Source organism: Hyperolius riggenbachi, chromosome 2 (genome assembly GCF_040937935.1).
Source record: "Hyperolius riggenbachi isolate aHypRig1 chromosome 2, aHypRig1.pri, whole genome shotgun sequence".
Lineage (NCBI taxonomy): Eukaryota > Metazoa > Chordata > Amphibia > Anura > Hyperoliidae > Hyperolius > Hyperolius riggenbachi.
In genome coordinates this window covers 22,957,991-22,973,350 of record NC_090647.1, presented here as the reverse complement: position 1 = coordinate 22,973,350, position 15,360 = coordinate 22,957,991, and the positions used below count along the sequence as shown (strand labels likewise).

Here is a 15,360-nt window from a genome sequence, read left to right as displayed (position 1 = left end):
GGAACCTATCTTTTTTAGTTTTTTTTAAATTACGGGTTTGCTTTTGAGGGCCCGTTTCCACTAGCGCGGAAATCGAGCCGAATCCGCAGCGTTTCCCTGCAGGCAAACTGCGCCGGGAAACTCTACCATTGGGAATAATAGTGCCGCCGGCGGAATCGATTGCCATAGCGATTAGGCTGACTTTGCAGCATTTTTCCGTGAGGGGGGAAGAGAATCCCATAGCCATGCATGGCACGGCTGTCGGGATTCGGCTGCAACCTCGCACATCCAGGAAGTGCCGCCACGCATCTCGCAGGACGCACGGCGGCTAGTGGAAACGGGCTCTCAGTCTCTGATTGTTTGGTCATGAAGATGTGGTCATGTCTTATAAAGATTACAGGAAGCAAAACTGAGAAAGGATCACGTTATTATGACCAGCCAATCAGAGACTCGGGATCCATCACCTTATCTTCCAATCCCGTCTCCCTGGGAGTTTTCCATTAGAAGTTCTGTAGAGTAAATTTGTAGAGGGAGGAAAGGTAGAAACAAACTATTGCTATGAATTTATGTAATGTTGATGAGTTTGTGGCACTTTATAGCGTTCAATGAGTTAATCACGTCACTAACTGTCCTCAGAGGCACTCGCGGCTGAACTGCCACAATCAGGATCTAACGATCATACCAGAGGAGCACAGCTCATCACTAAATCCAGGGGCAAAATTACAAATCATTGGGCCCCCTAATTGATTAATTGATTGTCTAATTTCTGGGAGTTTCCAGCATCCCTTCGAATTTAATGGGCCTTTTTTTTCCACCAGATCCCTCCAAACCTTCCCTGCTCCGTGACTCTGCAGCCCGGGCCCGAGGACACAGGCAAGGTAGGTCCTTGGTCTCCTCACATGCCACACTGCATCATGTGACACACAGAAAGACACAGTAGAGGAGGACTGACAAGGTGCTGGAGGAGGTAATACAATTACTTCTCCATGGAGCTACTCTTGATAGGGGTGGCATCTCATGGCAGCCGCACTGATAATGGGGGTGCTGCATGTATGGGAGGGGGCATTGGGACCCTCACTTGCATGGTTGTAGCACTTGTTGTTCGACCCATGGGCAGCGGTGTAGATAAAGAGCTTTCAGCCCCAATGCAAGTTTTACATTGGGCCCTCCCAAGCATTGTATACACTACAATTCATATGGTACAAGACCTGCCAAGAACATCCACAGTAAGAGAGGTGTAAGCAGGGGAGGGGACATCCACAGTATGAGAAATGTAAGCAGGGGAGGGGACATCCACAGTATGAGAAGTGTAAGCAGGGGAGGGGACATCCACAGTATGAGAGGTGTAGGGGGGCGGGGGAAGGAACATCCACCGTATGAGAGGTGTAAGCAGGGGAGGGGACATCCACAGTATAAGAGGTGTAAGCAGGGGAGGGGACATCCACAGTATGAGAGGTGTAAGCAGGGGTGGGGACATCTACAGTATAAGAGGTGTAAGCAGGGGAGGGGACATCCACAGTATGAGAGGTGTAAGCAGGGGAGGGCACATCCACAGTATAAGAGGTGTAAGCAGGGGTGGAGACATCCACTGTATAAGAGGTGTAAGCAGGGGAGGGGACATCCACAGTATGAGAGGTGTAAGCAGGGGAGGGGACATCCACAGTATGAGAGGTGTAAGCAGGGGTGGGGACATCCACAGTATGAGGTGTAAGCATGGGAGGGTACATCCACAGTATAAGAGGTGTAAGCAGGGGTGGGGTCATCCACAGTATAAGAAATGTAAGCAGGGGAGGGCACATCCACAGTATGAGAGGTGTAAGCAGGGGTAGGGACATCCACAGTAAAAGAGGTGTAAGCAGGGGAGGGGACATCCACAGTATGAGAGGTGTAAGCAGGGGAGGGGACATCCACAGTACGAGAGGTGTAAGCAGGGGTGGGGACATCCACAGTATAAGAGGTGTAAGCAGGGGAGGGGACATCCACAGCATGAGGTGTAAGCAGGGGAGGGCACATCCACAGTATGAGAGGTGTAAGCAGGGGTGGGGACATCCACAGTATAAGAGGTGTAAGCAGGGGTGGGGACATCCACAGCATGAGGGGTAAGCAGGGGAGGGCAAATCCACAGTACGAGAGGTGTAAGCAGGGGAGGGGACATCCACAGCATGAGGTGTAAGCAGGGGAGGGTACATCCACAGTATGAGAGGTGTAAGCAGGGGAGGGGACATTCACAGTATGAGAGGTGTAAGCAGGGGAGGGGACATCCACAGTATGAGAAGTATAAGCAGGGGAGGAGACATTCACAGTACGAGAGGTGTAAGCAGGGGTGGGGACATCCACAGTATAAGAGGTGTAAGCAGGGGAGGGGACATCCACAGCATGAGGTGTAAGCAGGGGAAGGGACATCCACAGTATGAGAGGTGTAAGCAGGGGAGGGGACATCCACAGTATGAGAAGTGTAAGCAGGGGAGGGGAACCATTTGTGAATGATCAATACTATTCAAAGCATACTTTATGTAGAAGTGATCATTATCAGCACAGCACCATTGAAGAGCTAATACTGAGGTTGGGAGAGGGCACCTAGTGGGCCCCTTTGGTCCAAGGGCCCCTGAGCAGTCGTTACCTCTGCATCTCCTATTGGTATGTCACTGCCTATGGGGTATGTGGGGAACCTGCAGGAGGGTCCTGTGGTTAGTGGTTATGTCCCGATACATCTCTGTAGTCCCAGCCTCCTCTTGTAGTATAACGGACTGATCTCACCTTGTATCTCCAGGCATGCGGGGTGGACTATGAAGTGAAGGCTTTCTGTGCCGAGACACTGGAGGAGAAGATCCACAAGAGGTGAGGAAAACACTGTGAAATGTATTAGTTGTAATGCAATGGCCCGAATATCATCTGATCCAGGGGGAGTTTATTATCACTATACTGTACAAACTGGAGGTAGCTGAGACCAGCACACGCTGCAGCTAGCTTACTATCAGTACAGGCACAGAGTAACAGCTTATACTGTACATACTGGAGGTAGCAGAGATCAGCACACACTGCAGCTAGTTAACTATCAGTACAGGCACAGAGTAACAGCTTATACTGTACATACTGGAGGTAGCAGAGATCAGCAAACACTGCAGCTAGTTTACTATCAGTACAGGCACAGTAACAGCTTATACTGTACATACTGGGGGTAGCAGAGATCAGCACACACTGTAGCTAGTTTACTATCAGTACAGGTACAGAGTAACGGCTTATACTGTACATACTGGAGGTAGCAGAGATCAGCATGCACTGCAGCCAGTTTACTATCAGTACAGGCACAGAGTAACAGCTTATACTGTACATGCTGGAGGTAGCAGAGATCAGCACACACTGCAGCTAGTTTACTATCAGTACAGGCACAGAGTAACAGCTGATACTGTACATACTGGGGGTAGCAGAGATCAGCACACACTGTAGCTAGTTTACTATCAGCACAGGCACAGAGTAACAGCTGATACTGTACATACTGGAGGTAGCAGAGATCAGCACACACTGTAGCTAGTTTACTATCAGTACAGGCACAGAGTAACAGCTGATACTGTACATACTGGAGGTAGCAGAGATCAGCACACACTGCAGCTAGTTTACTATCCGTTCAGACACAGAGTAACAGCTTATACTGTACATGCTGGAGGTAGCAGAGATCAGCACACACTGCAGCTAGTTTACTATCAGCACAGGCACAGTAACAGCTTATACTGTACATACTGAAGGTAGCAGGGATCAGCACACACTGCAGCTAGTTTACTATCAGTACAGGCACAGAGTAACAGCATATAGTTTACATACTGGAGGTAGCAAAGATCAGGACACACTGCAGCTGGTTTACTTATCAGTACTGGCACAGAGTAACAGCTTATACTGTACATACTGGAGGTAGCAGGGATCAGTACACACCACAGCTAGTTTATTATCACTTGCTGCCTTTATATTGTGGGGGTTGTGCTATGTATTGTGGGGGCCATTCTGCCTATAAATGGGGGGGGGGGGGGGGGTTGGTGTCAATCTATCTATTTAGTGTGGGGGCTCACGCTCCAGGCAAAGGCCTGCAGTGTCCGTCAGTTCAGCAGAAACTGCCCTGGTGTTGCCAGTATGTAATTTGGGGGCCATGCTGTGTGTTATTTTGGAAACATTGCCCCCCTCCAGCCCGGCCCCCGTTGTTGTGTTTTGTATTGCTCGTGCCCCCCTCCAGCCCGGCTCCCGATGCTTGTGCGTTCTGCGCTCCCCCCTCCAGCCCGGCTCCCGATGTTTGTGCGCTCTGCACTCTCCCCTCCATCCCGGCGCTCCCGATGTTTGTGCGTTCTGCACTCCCCCCTCCAGCCCGGGGCTCCCGATCTTTGTGCGTTCTGCGCTCCCCCATCCAGCCTGGCGCTCCCGATGTTTGTGCGCTCTGCGCTCCCCCCTCCAGCCCGGCACTCCCGATGTTTGTTTGTGCGTTCTGCGCTCCCCCTTTCTGCCGCCTCCAGGAATCCTCATCTTTCTGTGAAAGCTCGCAGGTATGATCACCTCGGCTCGCACAATCATGTTTATGGCCTCGCAGCCCCGTAAAAACGTCTGGTTTATGGACAGAAATGATCGTAAGCCGCCGGCGAGGACAATAATGAATCTAGCGTGTGTTTTTCTGCTTCTGAAGTCATCCAGCATTAATTGAGGAGCCAATATTCATCTCCCGCACATGACTTCATCCCCCCCTCCCCTTCCCAGCCGCCTCACAAGCTGCTCATTCCACTCACTAAGTGATCTGCTGTACTGTATTCAGAAAAACAAATTATACATCATATGTTTACCTGCTACCAGCGATGCAGGAAGGGCCTGTACTGCCCCCTAGTGGCCAAAGACAGAACAACAATGCAAAAAATGATAAAAAAACAACAATAAAATTTCTATAGCACTTTTCTCCCATAGGACTCAAAGCACCTAAAGGAAACATCCAAGCTCCCCAAAAAAAAAAAAATATTCACTTACCTGGGGCCTCCTCCAGCCCGTGGCAGCCATCCTGTGCCCTCGCCGCAGCTCCGGAGGATCCCGGTCTTCTCTGCTGCAGAACCTGACCTCGCCATGTCGGGTTCCGGGTCGGCATCTTCTGCGCTCCATGGCGCGGGTCACGTGGTAAGGCCGACGCCATCACGATGGTACTGTGCAGGCGCAGAACTACTATGCCTGCGCAGTACCGTCCTGATGACGTTGGCCGGACCACGAGACCTGCACGTTGGAGCGCAGAAGACGCTGACCCAGAACCCGACCTGTAGAGTCGGAGTGGAGGCGCCCGGAGTAAATGTAGCTAATACAATTAGATGGTGCTTTTTAATGATATGTATAAAATATATAAATAATAAATGGTCCTACCTTAAAAAGTAGTCCATTCACTTGGTTAAAAAATAAACGTTTTTATTAGGCACTTTCTGGGAGACAACGCGTTTCGCGGAAAAACCGCTTCATCAGGTCGTATGGAGTGCCTTAGGAAAGCAGACAGGGCACATAGGATAAAACATTCACATTCAGCTACATATATTCTTCAATTTGTCACATATGTCACATACTCAAAAATGCATATATTCTATTTCATAAAAAAAAACAACTTAAAATCTTAACATAGACATCAATAAAAACAAGTATTGGGATAAAATACATTATCAATTTTTCATAAAATTTAAAAAGCACCATAGGTCGTTTGTACCATAGGAGATAGGGGAAAGAGACCAAAAAAAGATAATGGCGACCTTGAACACTCACTTTAAGGGGCCGATCGACGGCTGATTAGACCGCTCTGATCGAATCAGTTAGAAATCGATGCAGCAGGAAGTATAATCGATCAGCCGATCGATCGATTTCTGGCCCATTTCGATTTGCTCGATCGGTCTGGATGGAAAATCTAGGTCGATCTGTTGCTGGCAGCAGATCGATGGCCCATAGAGATACATTGGATCAAATGGTGCAGTAATACCCTTAGATCGATTTTCAATAGATTTCCAATAGATTTCAGAATGAAATGTGTTCCTAGTGTGTGGCACACATCAGATAGATTCCTGTCACATTCGACCTGACTGGCATCTGACAGGAATCTATCTGATGGTCGAGTCTGCTGCAAATCTATCAGTGTATGGTCACCTTTTAGGCTCTCTCAGATTCCGTAATTGGTAGTAGGATGAAGTATTAACACAACAAAAATTATACTTCTGCAAATGCCAAACTGAACAGGTGGGTTTTCAGTCTGGATTTAAACACGTTGGATGGAGCTGTCCTGATCTGTTGAGGTAAGGGGTTCCAAAACGTAGGGGCAGCATGACAGAAGGCTCTGGGAGCAAGAGATGGTCAATGACATGCTAATAATGTCAAGTCCATGCAAATTGTATTTTGATTTTAGGCACATGTATGCAGCTTGGAGTTGAACCAATCAAAATCTAAAGCTACTGCAGTGGCTGGCTAGTGTACTGGTGAAAGGACAGCTGAAGTGAGAGGGATATGGAGGCTGCCATATGTATCCCCTTGTAAACAATGCCAATTGCCTGGCAGCCCTGCTGATCTCTTTGGCTGCAGTAGTGTCTGATCACACCAGAAACAAGCATGCAGAGTCAAAACCTTGAAACCAGCATATAGCTAATCCTGTAAAATGTGAGTCAGAGGAGTCAGAGTACCTGATCTGCTGCATGCTTGTTCAGGGGCTATGGCTAAAAGTATTAGAGGCAAAAGATCAGGAGGGGTTCCAGGCAAATGGTATTGCTTAAAAGGAAATAAATATGGCAGCCTCCATGTCACTGTCACCTTAAAAGGCCCTGCCTCTGACACAGGAGATCAGGGTTCGAATTTTGGGTCTTCCCGTTCAGTAAGCCAGCACCTATTCAGTAGGAGACCTTGGGCAAGTCTCCCTAACACTGCTACTGCCTATTGAGTGCGTCCTAGTGGCTGCCTCGCAAGTGCTTTGAGTCCGACAGGAGAAAAGCACTATACAAATGTTAGATTATTATTTGATTGGTCCAATCGCAAGCTGCATACAGTTTGTATTATATTTGCATACAATTTAGAAATATTAGCAGGTTTATTCTCTCATCGACCATCTCTAGTGTAGTTAATCAAGATAATGTAGTCCTAGTTACCGTAATCAACTGTAGAGACCTCCAAGGACCCACAGTGGGGACACCATGAATAATACAGCATACAGTGTCATCTGCCTTCTTAAAACAGAAGGTAAGTTGCGATAATTCAGCTTTTAGTGAACATCTGCGGTTACCCACAATGCACCGCTACTGAATATGCAAATTATCTTTTTATGTCCCTGTAAGCCAGGCTAGCATCCAGAACTGCTGAAGTATAGCAAGCCTATAGCTTTACATTTTACACAACCACATCACCCCAGCATGCAGACAGCCTGTTTAGGACTTTAGGTCCTCATCAGTGCATGGCAGGCATTGATGTGGCTCTATAAGATCCAGCATATCTGAGCCAAATATTTATAGGTTGCCTTCTGTCAGGAATTCAGGAGGTAATAGATTGCATCCTTCACCTTGGGCAATTGGGGCATAGTGGAGATTCCTGAAATGTTAATAAATTCATTTTTGTCTGATTACGCTTATGTGCTGCTACTTTTGCTTGTAATCTGATGTGGGCCAGGCTGCCCTCTAGCTGCAAATGCTGCAACTGCAATCACACATCTTCTAATACAAACCTCCCAGAAATCCTTGCGATTAGATTAAGGAAATTATGTCAGGATTAGCGTCATTCAAAGGTAACCAAGAAGGAAACTGTCTAGAATAGGATTCTCTGCTTTTCCTTTATATGATTCACAGGAATCATAACGCGGACAGTACAATACACCTGTTATGTAAGTAGAAGTAGTATTTATCTACTTATATATGTGTTTTTTATTTCTAGGCTAGCATGGGTGTCGCTTGTTCTTTAAGAGATTGGATTTTGATCCTGATGGAGTCACGCCTTTTCCCCCTGTGTCACCGCGTAATTGTGTCTTTGCAGGAACTCTGTGCGTTTGGTCATCCGTAAGGTCCAGTATGCCCCGGAGCGGCCCGGCCCGCAGCCCATGGCAGAGACCACGCGGCAGTTCCTCATGTCCGACAAGCCCTTACACCTGGAGGCATCGCTGGATAAGGAGGTAACAGTCTTCAGGAACCGTGACCACTGTTTGGAGATATATTTCCCCTGGCTGTGTTCCCATCCTAGAATTAGAATGGACGTGATTTTTCCCATGTCACAGAAATCACAGAGGCGCCCTGATTATTGTTGGAATCGCCGTACCTTGTTCCTACTGTGGCGGTTTGAGGCAGTGCAACATTAACCTAAACGCAAACATAGTGCATGCTGCAGTATTCCAGCACTGGTATTTAAGTGTATGGGAGTGCACAAAGCGTATAGCAGGCATAGCACTATGCGATATCCTTCCAATGTCCCTATGCCTCATGAAGCCCCTCCCCTTCAGGACATCACAAGTGCACTGCAGATTATAATGATCTCACAAAAACTACTAAGTATACGCTTGTGAGAATTGTTGCCCGTCAGGGATCGAGAAACAATCACTTGGGCAACAATTTGCAGAATGATGCTGTACAGACATGTCCATAGCCCTGAGGCTAGCGATGTGTTCTGTTGCTATGGAGGGGGGCAGAGGGACAACGATTGGCAGATGACAAAGCGCCTTCAACGGTCATGCTCAGGCATTGGGGGTCATTAAGAATCCTACAGGACGAATCCTTAGTGACCCCCGATGACCAAGCGATATCAGTCATTTGCTGCTGTGCACACATAATAATTGTCGGCTGAAACGATTGTTATTGGCCCTTTCAGCCGACGGCTATTGCATGTGTGGATGTAGCTTGAGCAGTGCATACAACCCTGCTGTCTGTATCTCTGATTCCTGCTGCCTGTGATGTTTACTTTTCCCCTCTATCAGCCACTGATAGCCTCAGTTCTATTTCCTGATGGCAGAATTATACCCCCCTCTACAGGATGTTATGAGCAATTCATACAACTCTGCTGTCTGTACCTCTGATTTCTGCTGCCTTAGATGTTTTCTAAGCCACTTTATTTCCTGAATGCAGTATTATAGCTCCCTCTGCAGGAAATTCTGAGAAGTGCAGACAACCCTGCTGTCTGTACCTCTTATTCCTGCTGCCTGAGATATATTCCCCCCTATCAGCCATTGAAAGCGTCAGTTCTATTTTCTGACTGCAGTATTATAGCTCCCTCTACAGGATGTTCTGAGAAGTGCGTACCTCTGATTTCTGCCTGTATTGGTTTCTCCTGTATTGTAGCTCCCACTGCTGGATGTTCTGAGAAGTGCAGACAACCCTGCTGTCTGTACCTCTTATTCCTGCTGCCTGTGATATATCCCCCCCCCCCCTATCAGCCACTGAAAGCGTCAGTTCTATTTCCTGACTGCAGTATTGTAGCTCCCTCTGCAGGAAATTCTGAGGAGTGCAGACAACCCTGCTGTCTGCACCTCTTATTCCTGCTGCCTGTGATATACACTGTAGTCCCCCCTATCAGTACTGAAAGCGTCAGTTCTATTTCCTGACTGCAGTATTATAGCTCCCTCTGCTGGATGTTCTGAGAATTGCGTACCTCTGATTTCTGCCTGTGATGGTTTCTCCTGTGTTGTAGCTGACCCTGCTGGATGTTCTGAGAAGTGCAGACAACCCTGCTGTCTGTACCTCTTATTCCTGCTGCCTGTGATATATTCCCCCCCTATCAGCCACTGAAAGCGTCAGTTCTATTTCCTGACTGCAGTATTATAGCTCCCTCTGCTGGATGTTCTGAGAAGTGCGTACCTCTGATTTCTGCCTGTGATGGTTTCTCCTGTATTGTAGCTGACCCTGCTGGATGTTCTGAGAAGTGCAGACAACCCTGCTGTCTGTATCTCTGATTCCTGCTGCCTGTGATATATTCCCCCCCTATCAGCCACTGAAAGCGTCAGTTCTATTTCCTGACTGCAGTATTATAGCTCCCTCTACAGGATGTTCTGAGAAGTGGATACTGCTGTCTGTACCTCTGATTTCTGTTGCCTTTCTCAGCCAATGAAAGTCTTTTATTTCCTGCCCGCTCCTGTGTGTCTCCACAGATCTACTACCACGGGGAACCCATCAATGTCAATGTGCACGTTACCAATAACACCAACAAGACTGTGAAGAAGGTCAAGATTTCAGGTTTGTGCAACATTTACTGTCCCCCCTTCCCCCGCCTGGAGGGATGGGAAACTGCGGAGGAGGAGAATTGTGAGTGGAAAGTATGCGGCCTTCATCGTCACACGTTATTCCCATTCTGACTGTAGAATCAGAATCTTTTATTTGCTGAGTGTAACCGGTGTCGCACCTGGAATTATTTCTGGTATACACGGCATGGCAAGAAACAACAGTTTACAAGCAGCTGTTAGGCATACAGATACACGGATACAAAGAAAGGCAAAAAAAAACAGTACATATGTTTAAAGAGACTCTGAAGCGAGAATAAATCTCGCTTTAGAGCTCATAGTTACACTTCACCCCCAAACCCCCACTGCAACACTTGGTCGCAGGCTTGGTCGCTCCTGGAGGCAGGGCTAACGGCTGCAGCCCTGCCCCAGTCACGTCTATAAGCGGCGCATCGCTACCTCTCCCCCGCCCCTCTCAGTGAAGGAAGACTGAGAGGGGCGGGGGAGAGGCGGAGATACGCGCTGACAGACGCACGTGGGGCAGGGCTGCGGCGGTTAGCCCTGCCCCAACCAGGAAGCACTCCCCCGCTGCACCGAGGGGATTTGGGGGTGAAGGGACCCCCGTTTAGCGGCGCGATAGCGGCGGTTTAGCAGGGGCACGCATGTCCCTGCTATCTATGAGATCTGAAGCGAGATTTATTCTCGCTTCAGACTGTCTTTAATAGCTGGGCTTGTCCTTACCTCTCATTACATTTTTACCAAGCTGCATGGAAAACAGAGAATTGGAGTTAGGCTTAGAATTCACTTAAAGAGAACCAGAGATGAAGCACCCTCTTGTATTTTACCTTATAAATCAGTGGGAACATGACAGTAAACACCTTGGGCTTGATTCACTATGCGGTGCTAATCTACTTAGCATGCCTAAAGTCTTTAGGCGCGCTAACCAGGGTGTTAAGTAGGTTAGCACCGGGTTTTCTCAATCAGATCGCGCGCTAAGTACCGCGCGCAAAGTTTTGCGTGCGCAAAGCCCTATGCGCGCGCTAAGTCCCATAGGCTTTAATGGGCACTTCGCGCGGAGCGCCCTGCGCTCTGTGCAGTGTGCGCGTAAAGTTTTACGTGCATAAAGTTTTGCGCATGTAAAGTTTTGCGCGCGAAAGATGTTTAGATGTGCTAATGGGGTTTTCACAGGCGTGCTAACAGTTAGCACCGCTTTGTGAATCAAGCCCCTAATCTGCACTTTGTTTCATTGTTCTCTGTTTAATCCAACTGTTATCACCTCTGATAAGAATCCCTGACTGAGCACTCAGTCTAGCTTTGCTAAGGAAAGATTATAGCTGAGTCTGTCTTCTCTGGTGTCTTCAACTCCAAGCCTGCCCCCTTGTGGCTCTGCTATAATGACTCAGCTATAATGATTCCTGAGCAAAGCCAGACTGAATGCTCAGTCAGGGATTTTATCAGGGCTGGTAAGAAGCAGGCTGAGCAGTGAAGGATGAAGCAGAGAGCAGGGCAGGTGTTTTCTCTAATGTTCCCACTGATATATATGGTAAAATACATGAGGGTGCTTCATCTCTGGTTCACTTTAAAGGCCTGTTTCCACTTGGAAATTTGATCACATGCAAAATTCCGCCTCAAGATCGCCCTTCCTTCTATTTCCGCTACTGCGATTTGGCCGTGATCGCGCCACGATCCATTGGGTACAAGCGCAATCACACCAAAAATCCTGCAGGCCGGTGATTGCAATTCTCTGACTTCTTTCTTGTTCCTTTCCTTTGGCGAAGTTGCAAGGCAATGGTTTAACGACTAACTGTTGAGACTTAGATCCCTGTGGATAGGGTCACAATGTATGCTTTACTGTTTTGTTTAAAAACATAAATAAATAAAATCAACAAAACTGAACAGGACAAAAATCTACCTGATATCCAGGGGGGTAACAACAGCCCATAAGGCCTCTCGCCCCCCTGGAATCCAAACTACTCGCCACTATACCCAATCCCCCCTAACCCCCCCCCTGCACACCCCTTGCCCTGACACACATGCCGAATAGCGCAGGTAGTCGAGTAATGTTTGTTTGCTCCAGTGCTGCTGGTCTCCTCCATGCATCACAGCTGCACACTCTCAGCTGCCATTCGCCGCCTCCCGATCGTGTGACTTGCATGGGTCATGTGATCGGGAACCAGCGAATCCCAGCAGAAAGTGTGCAGCTGTAATGCATGGAGGAGACCCGCAGTGCTGGAGCAGGAAAACATTACTTCACTCTAACACGTTGTATCCAGCGCAGGAGATCTGGGCGCCACCATAGACAGTAATATGAATAACGGCTATAGCGGCGCACAGTGAGTAACTTCGGTGCCGTCAGAAGACGGAGCTGAAGTTACTTTTAAAACACTATAATTCCAGCATTAGCTGGAAGCCTAATTACTTTATTCCCCACCATCCACGTGGACCTGGAGGGGGAATAGTAATTATCGCCGCCGAGACTTGTGCAGCAGCAGGATAAGCCGTATATCGGCTGTATCCTGCGTCCAAGTCTCCCGGCGCTGATTTCATATGTACTCTACTCCACTACCTGGGCTACTCAGCATGTGGGTAAGGAGAGGGAGGAGGAGTGGGCCCCCATAGCCCCGGGCCCCCCAGCGGTTGCAGGGGCCACAGAGGCTGTTGTTACGCCCCTGCTGATTTCTCTATGAATGTTATAGTTGTGGCTGCCACATCCTCAGGTGTCCAGCTTCTCCTGGAGATCACAGATCTGCAGTTATTCCATTAGGACTCCATTCGTTCTGCTCCCGGATAATGTTAGAGAGCTTCACCAAACGCATTGCTGGCTACAGACACAGGAAAAGCCAGAACCGCTGCTGACGTTAGTAATAGCAGAGGTTTCCTGAATGAAGGGAAATGATATACACCGATCCATCCAGAGCAGGGGTCTCAAACTCAATTTACCTGGGGGCCGCAGGAGGCAAAGTCAGGATGAGGCTGGGCCGCATAAGGAATTTCACAATCGCGGCGCATCGCCGCCTCTGCCCGCCCCTCTCACTCTTCCTTCACAGAGAGGGGCGGGGAGAGGCGGCGATCCGTGCGGCGATTGACGTCAGGAGGGGCAGAGCTGAAGCTGAAAGCTCTGCCCCTTCCAGGAAATGCTGGCGGATTGCCCCCCGGGCAATTTGGGGGCTCTGCAGCCCTCATTTAGCGGCAGGGATGCAGCAGATTACATGGGAGCACTGAAGCGAACTATAAGGAAGCTTTTGCCAGCGAGGGCCACAAAATATTGTATCGAGGGCCGCAAATGGCCTGCGGGCCGCGAGTTTGAGACCCCTGATCCAGAGGAACCGGCTGGGGCTCAGCAGGTCTCCTCTCGGCAGGCCAGCTCTGCAGCAGTGGTGGTGAGACTAACAATATGGTCAATAGAGTGATAATAACTCCATCCTGTGAGCAAATGTAATGCAAAATGTTTGCAGCCTGGGATTGGCCAATCAAAATGGACAGGAAATGCATGTGATTGGTCCATTTCCACACAGGTGGATTAAGATGTAATGGGGCCCTAGGGAAGGTAGTTGATTTGGGGTCCCCTTGGTAAGCTGAAGTGAAAAGAGGTTAAAAAAAAGGCAGCAGGTGGGCCCCTTGACACCCACTAGGCCCCAAGCACCTGCCTAGGTTGCCTGGTTGATAATCCTGCTCTGCATTTTCAAACTGCCTAGTATTTGCATTACTTTTCCTTGCAAGCCAGAATAATAAGTAACTCATGAACCCCCCTGTGCTGCTCAGTTAGTCTTGAATGGATTAGTGGCTGGAATGTGATTTGATGCTGGCGTTACCGTTCTCTATACACATCACAGATTGATGTCTGGTCTCGTTGCAGTGCGGCAATACGCGGACATCTGTCTCTTCAACACCGCGCAGTACAAGTGCCCCGTCGCCGTGGAGGAAGCAGAGTGAGTATCGTCCAGCCAACTCCAGCCAGAGATTCAATCCTTCTACACACCTGCAATTATGATTGGTCAATGGTTGTCTAATTGTACTATCTCTATGCAGTATGAGAGCCATCAGATGTTGACTACTATGTATAGATTATGTAGGTGAAACTATCATGCTACATGGAGGTGGTAACATCAGTCATTGGCCACTAAAAATTGGATGTGTGCGCCAGGCTTAATGCTGCATACACACAGGGCCGGGCCGAGGCATAGGCTGGAGAGGCTCCAGCCTCAGGGCGCAGTGTAGGAGGGGGCGCACAATTCATTCAGCTGTCATTCCCAATTGTGTTTGAAGCTGAAAAAAATAAGAAAAGGGGATACATAGCAGTGACTGCAAGCCAGATAAGTAGAGATTAAGGTGTTGGGGAGGTTGTGGACCCTGGGGCACCTCTTAGTCTAATAGCAATCAGTGTGTGACAGCTGGGTGGGGGGGATGGAGGGGCGCACTTTGGTGTCTCAGCCTTGGGTGCTGGAGGACCTTGTCCCTGCTCAATACACACATCAGATTTGTATTGGCCAATTATTCTTATTGGCTTGATCTTGTTTTTCACCTCATCGATAGAAGACCTTTTAATTACCCATTAAGTAGAAAAATGCTAAAATTAATGTAAGTTAAAGAGGAACTCCAGTGAAGATAATGTAATAAAAAAAGTGCTTCATTTTTACATAATTATGTATAAACTAGTTGACCTAAGCCTGTTTGAAAACGAGCTCTTGGTCTGTCGCACCACCGCATGTCTACCCATGCGCGCACCCACCCCTCACCCCCCCCTGCACACACTCCGACCCCGCCTGTGCACCCCCTGCCCTGTCCTCCTGTCCCAATGGCTGTCCGTGCTGCACATGCGCAGTAGCGCTGATGCATGGACACGGACAGGATGGCGCAGGGATACTTAGGTTTTATCATATAGGATGATTAAGGGACTGTTTCCACTTGTCAGTTTTCATTTGCGTTTTTATGTGCAGGATTTTTCTGCATGGTAGACCCTGCAGAATTCGCCTGCGTGTGGAATGCAGGCGATTCGCAGGTAATGTATTTAATAGGGAAATCGCATGCGTTTTTGCATGCGTTTTTTCCCGCGATTTCGCGTGCGATTTCGCATTGAAAGTAATGTAAATTGACACAGGCAGTGACATGGTTAAAATCGCATATACCCTGCCTATGCGAAATCGCGGCAAAAAACGCATGCGGAATTGCATCCGCATGCGATTTTGTCAACGGTGATATGCGGCGATTCCGCACCG

At 48.5% G+C, this 15,360-nt stretch overlaps 1 protein-coding gene across 3 annotated transcripts in view; it reads left to right on the top strand.

Annotated features, from left to right (window-relative positions):
- Window positions 1-15,360, top strand: part of LOC137545390 (beta-arrestin-1) — a 294,468-nt gene that overhangs the window by 245,111 nt on the left and 33,997 nt on the right. For all 3 annotated transcript variants that reach the window (XM_068266565.1, XM_068266563.1, XM_068266564.1), the window contains exons 6-10: window positions 798-857; window positions 2,750-2,817; window positions 7,978-8,113; window positions 10,076-10,160; window positions 14,001-14,073. In XM_068266565.1, coding sequence (XP_068122666.1) covers window positions 798-857; window positions 2,750-2,817; window positions 7,978-8,113; window positions 10,076-10,160; window positions 14,001-14,073 — 422 coding nt within the window. The remainder of the gene's footprint in view (window positions 1-797; window positions 858-2,749; window positions 2,818-7,977; window positions 8,114-10,075; window positions 10,161-14,000; window positions 14,074-15,360) is intronic.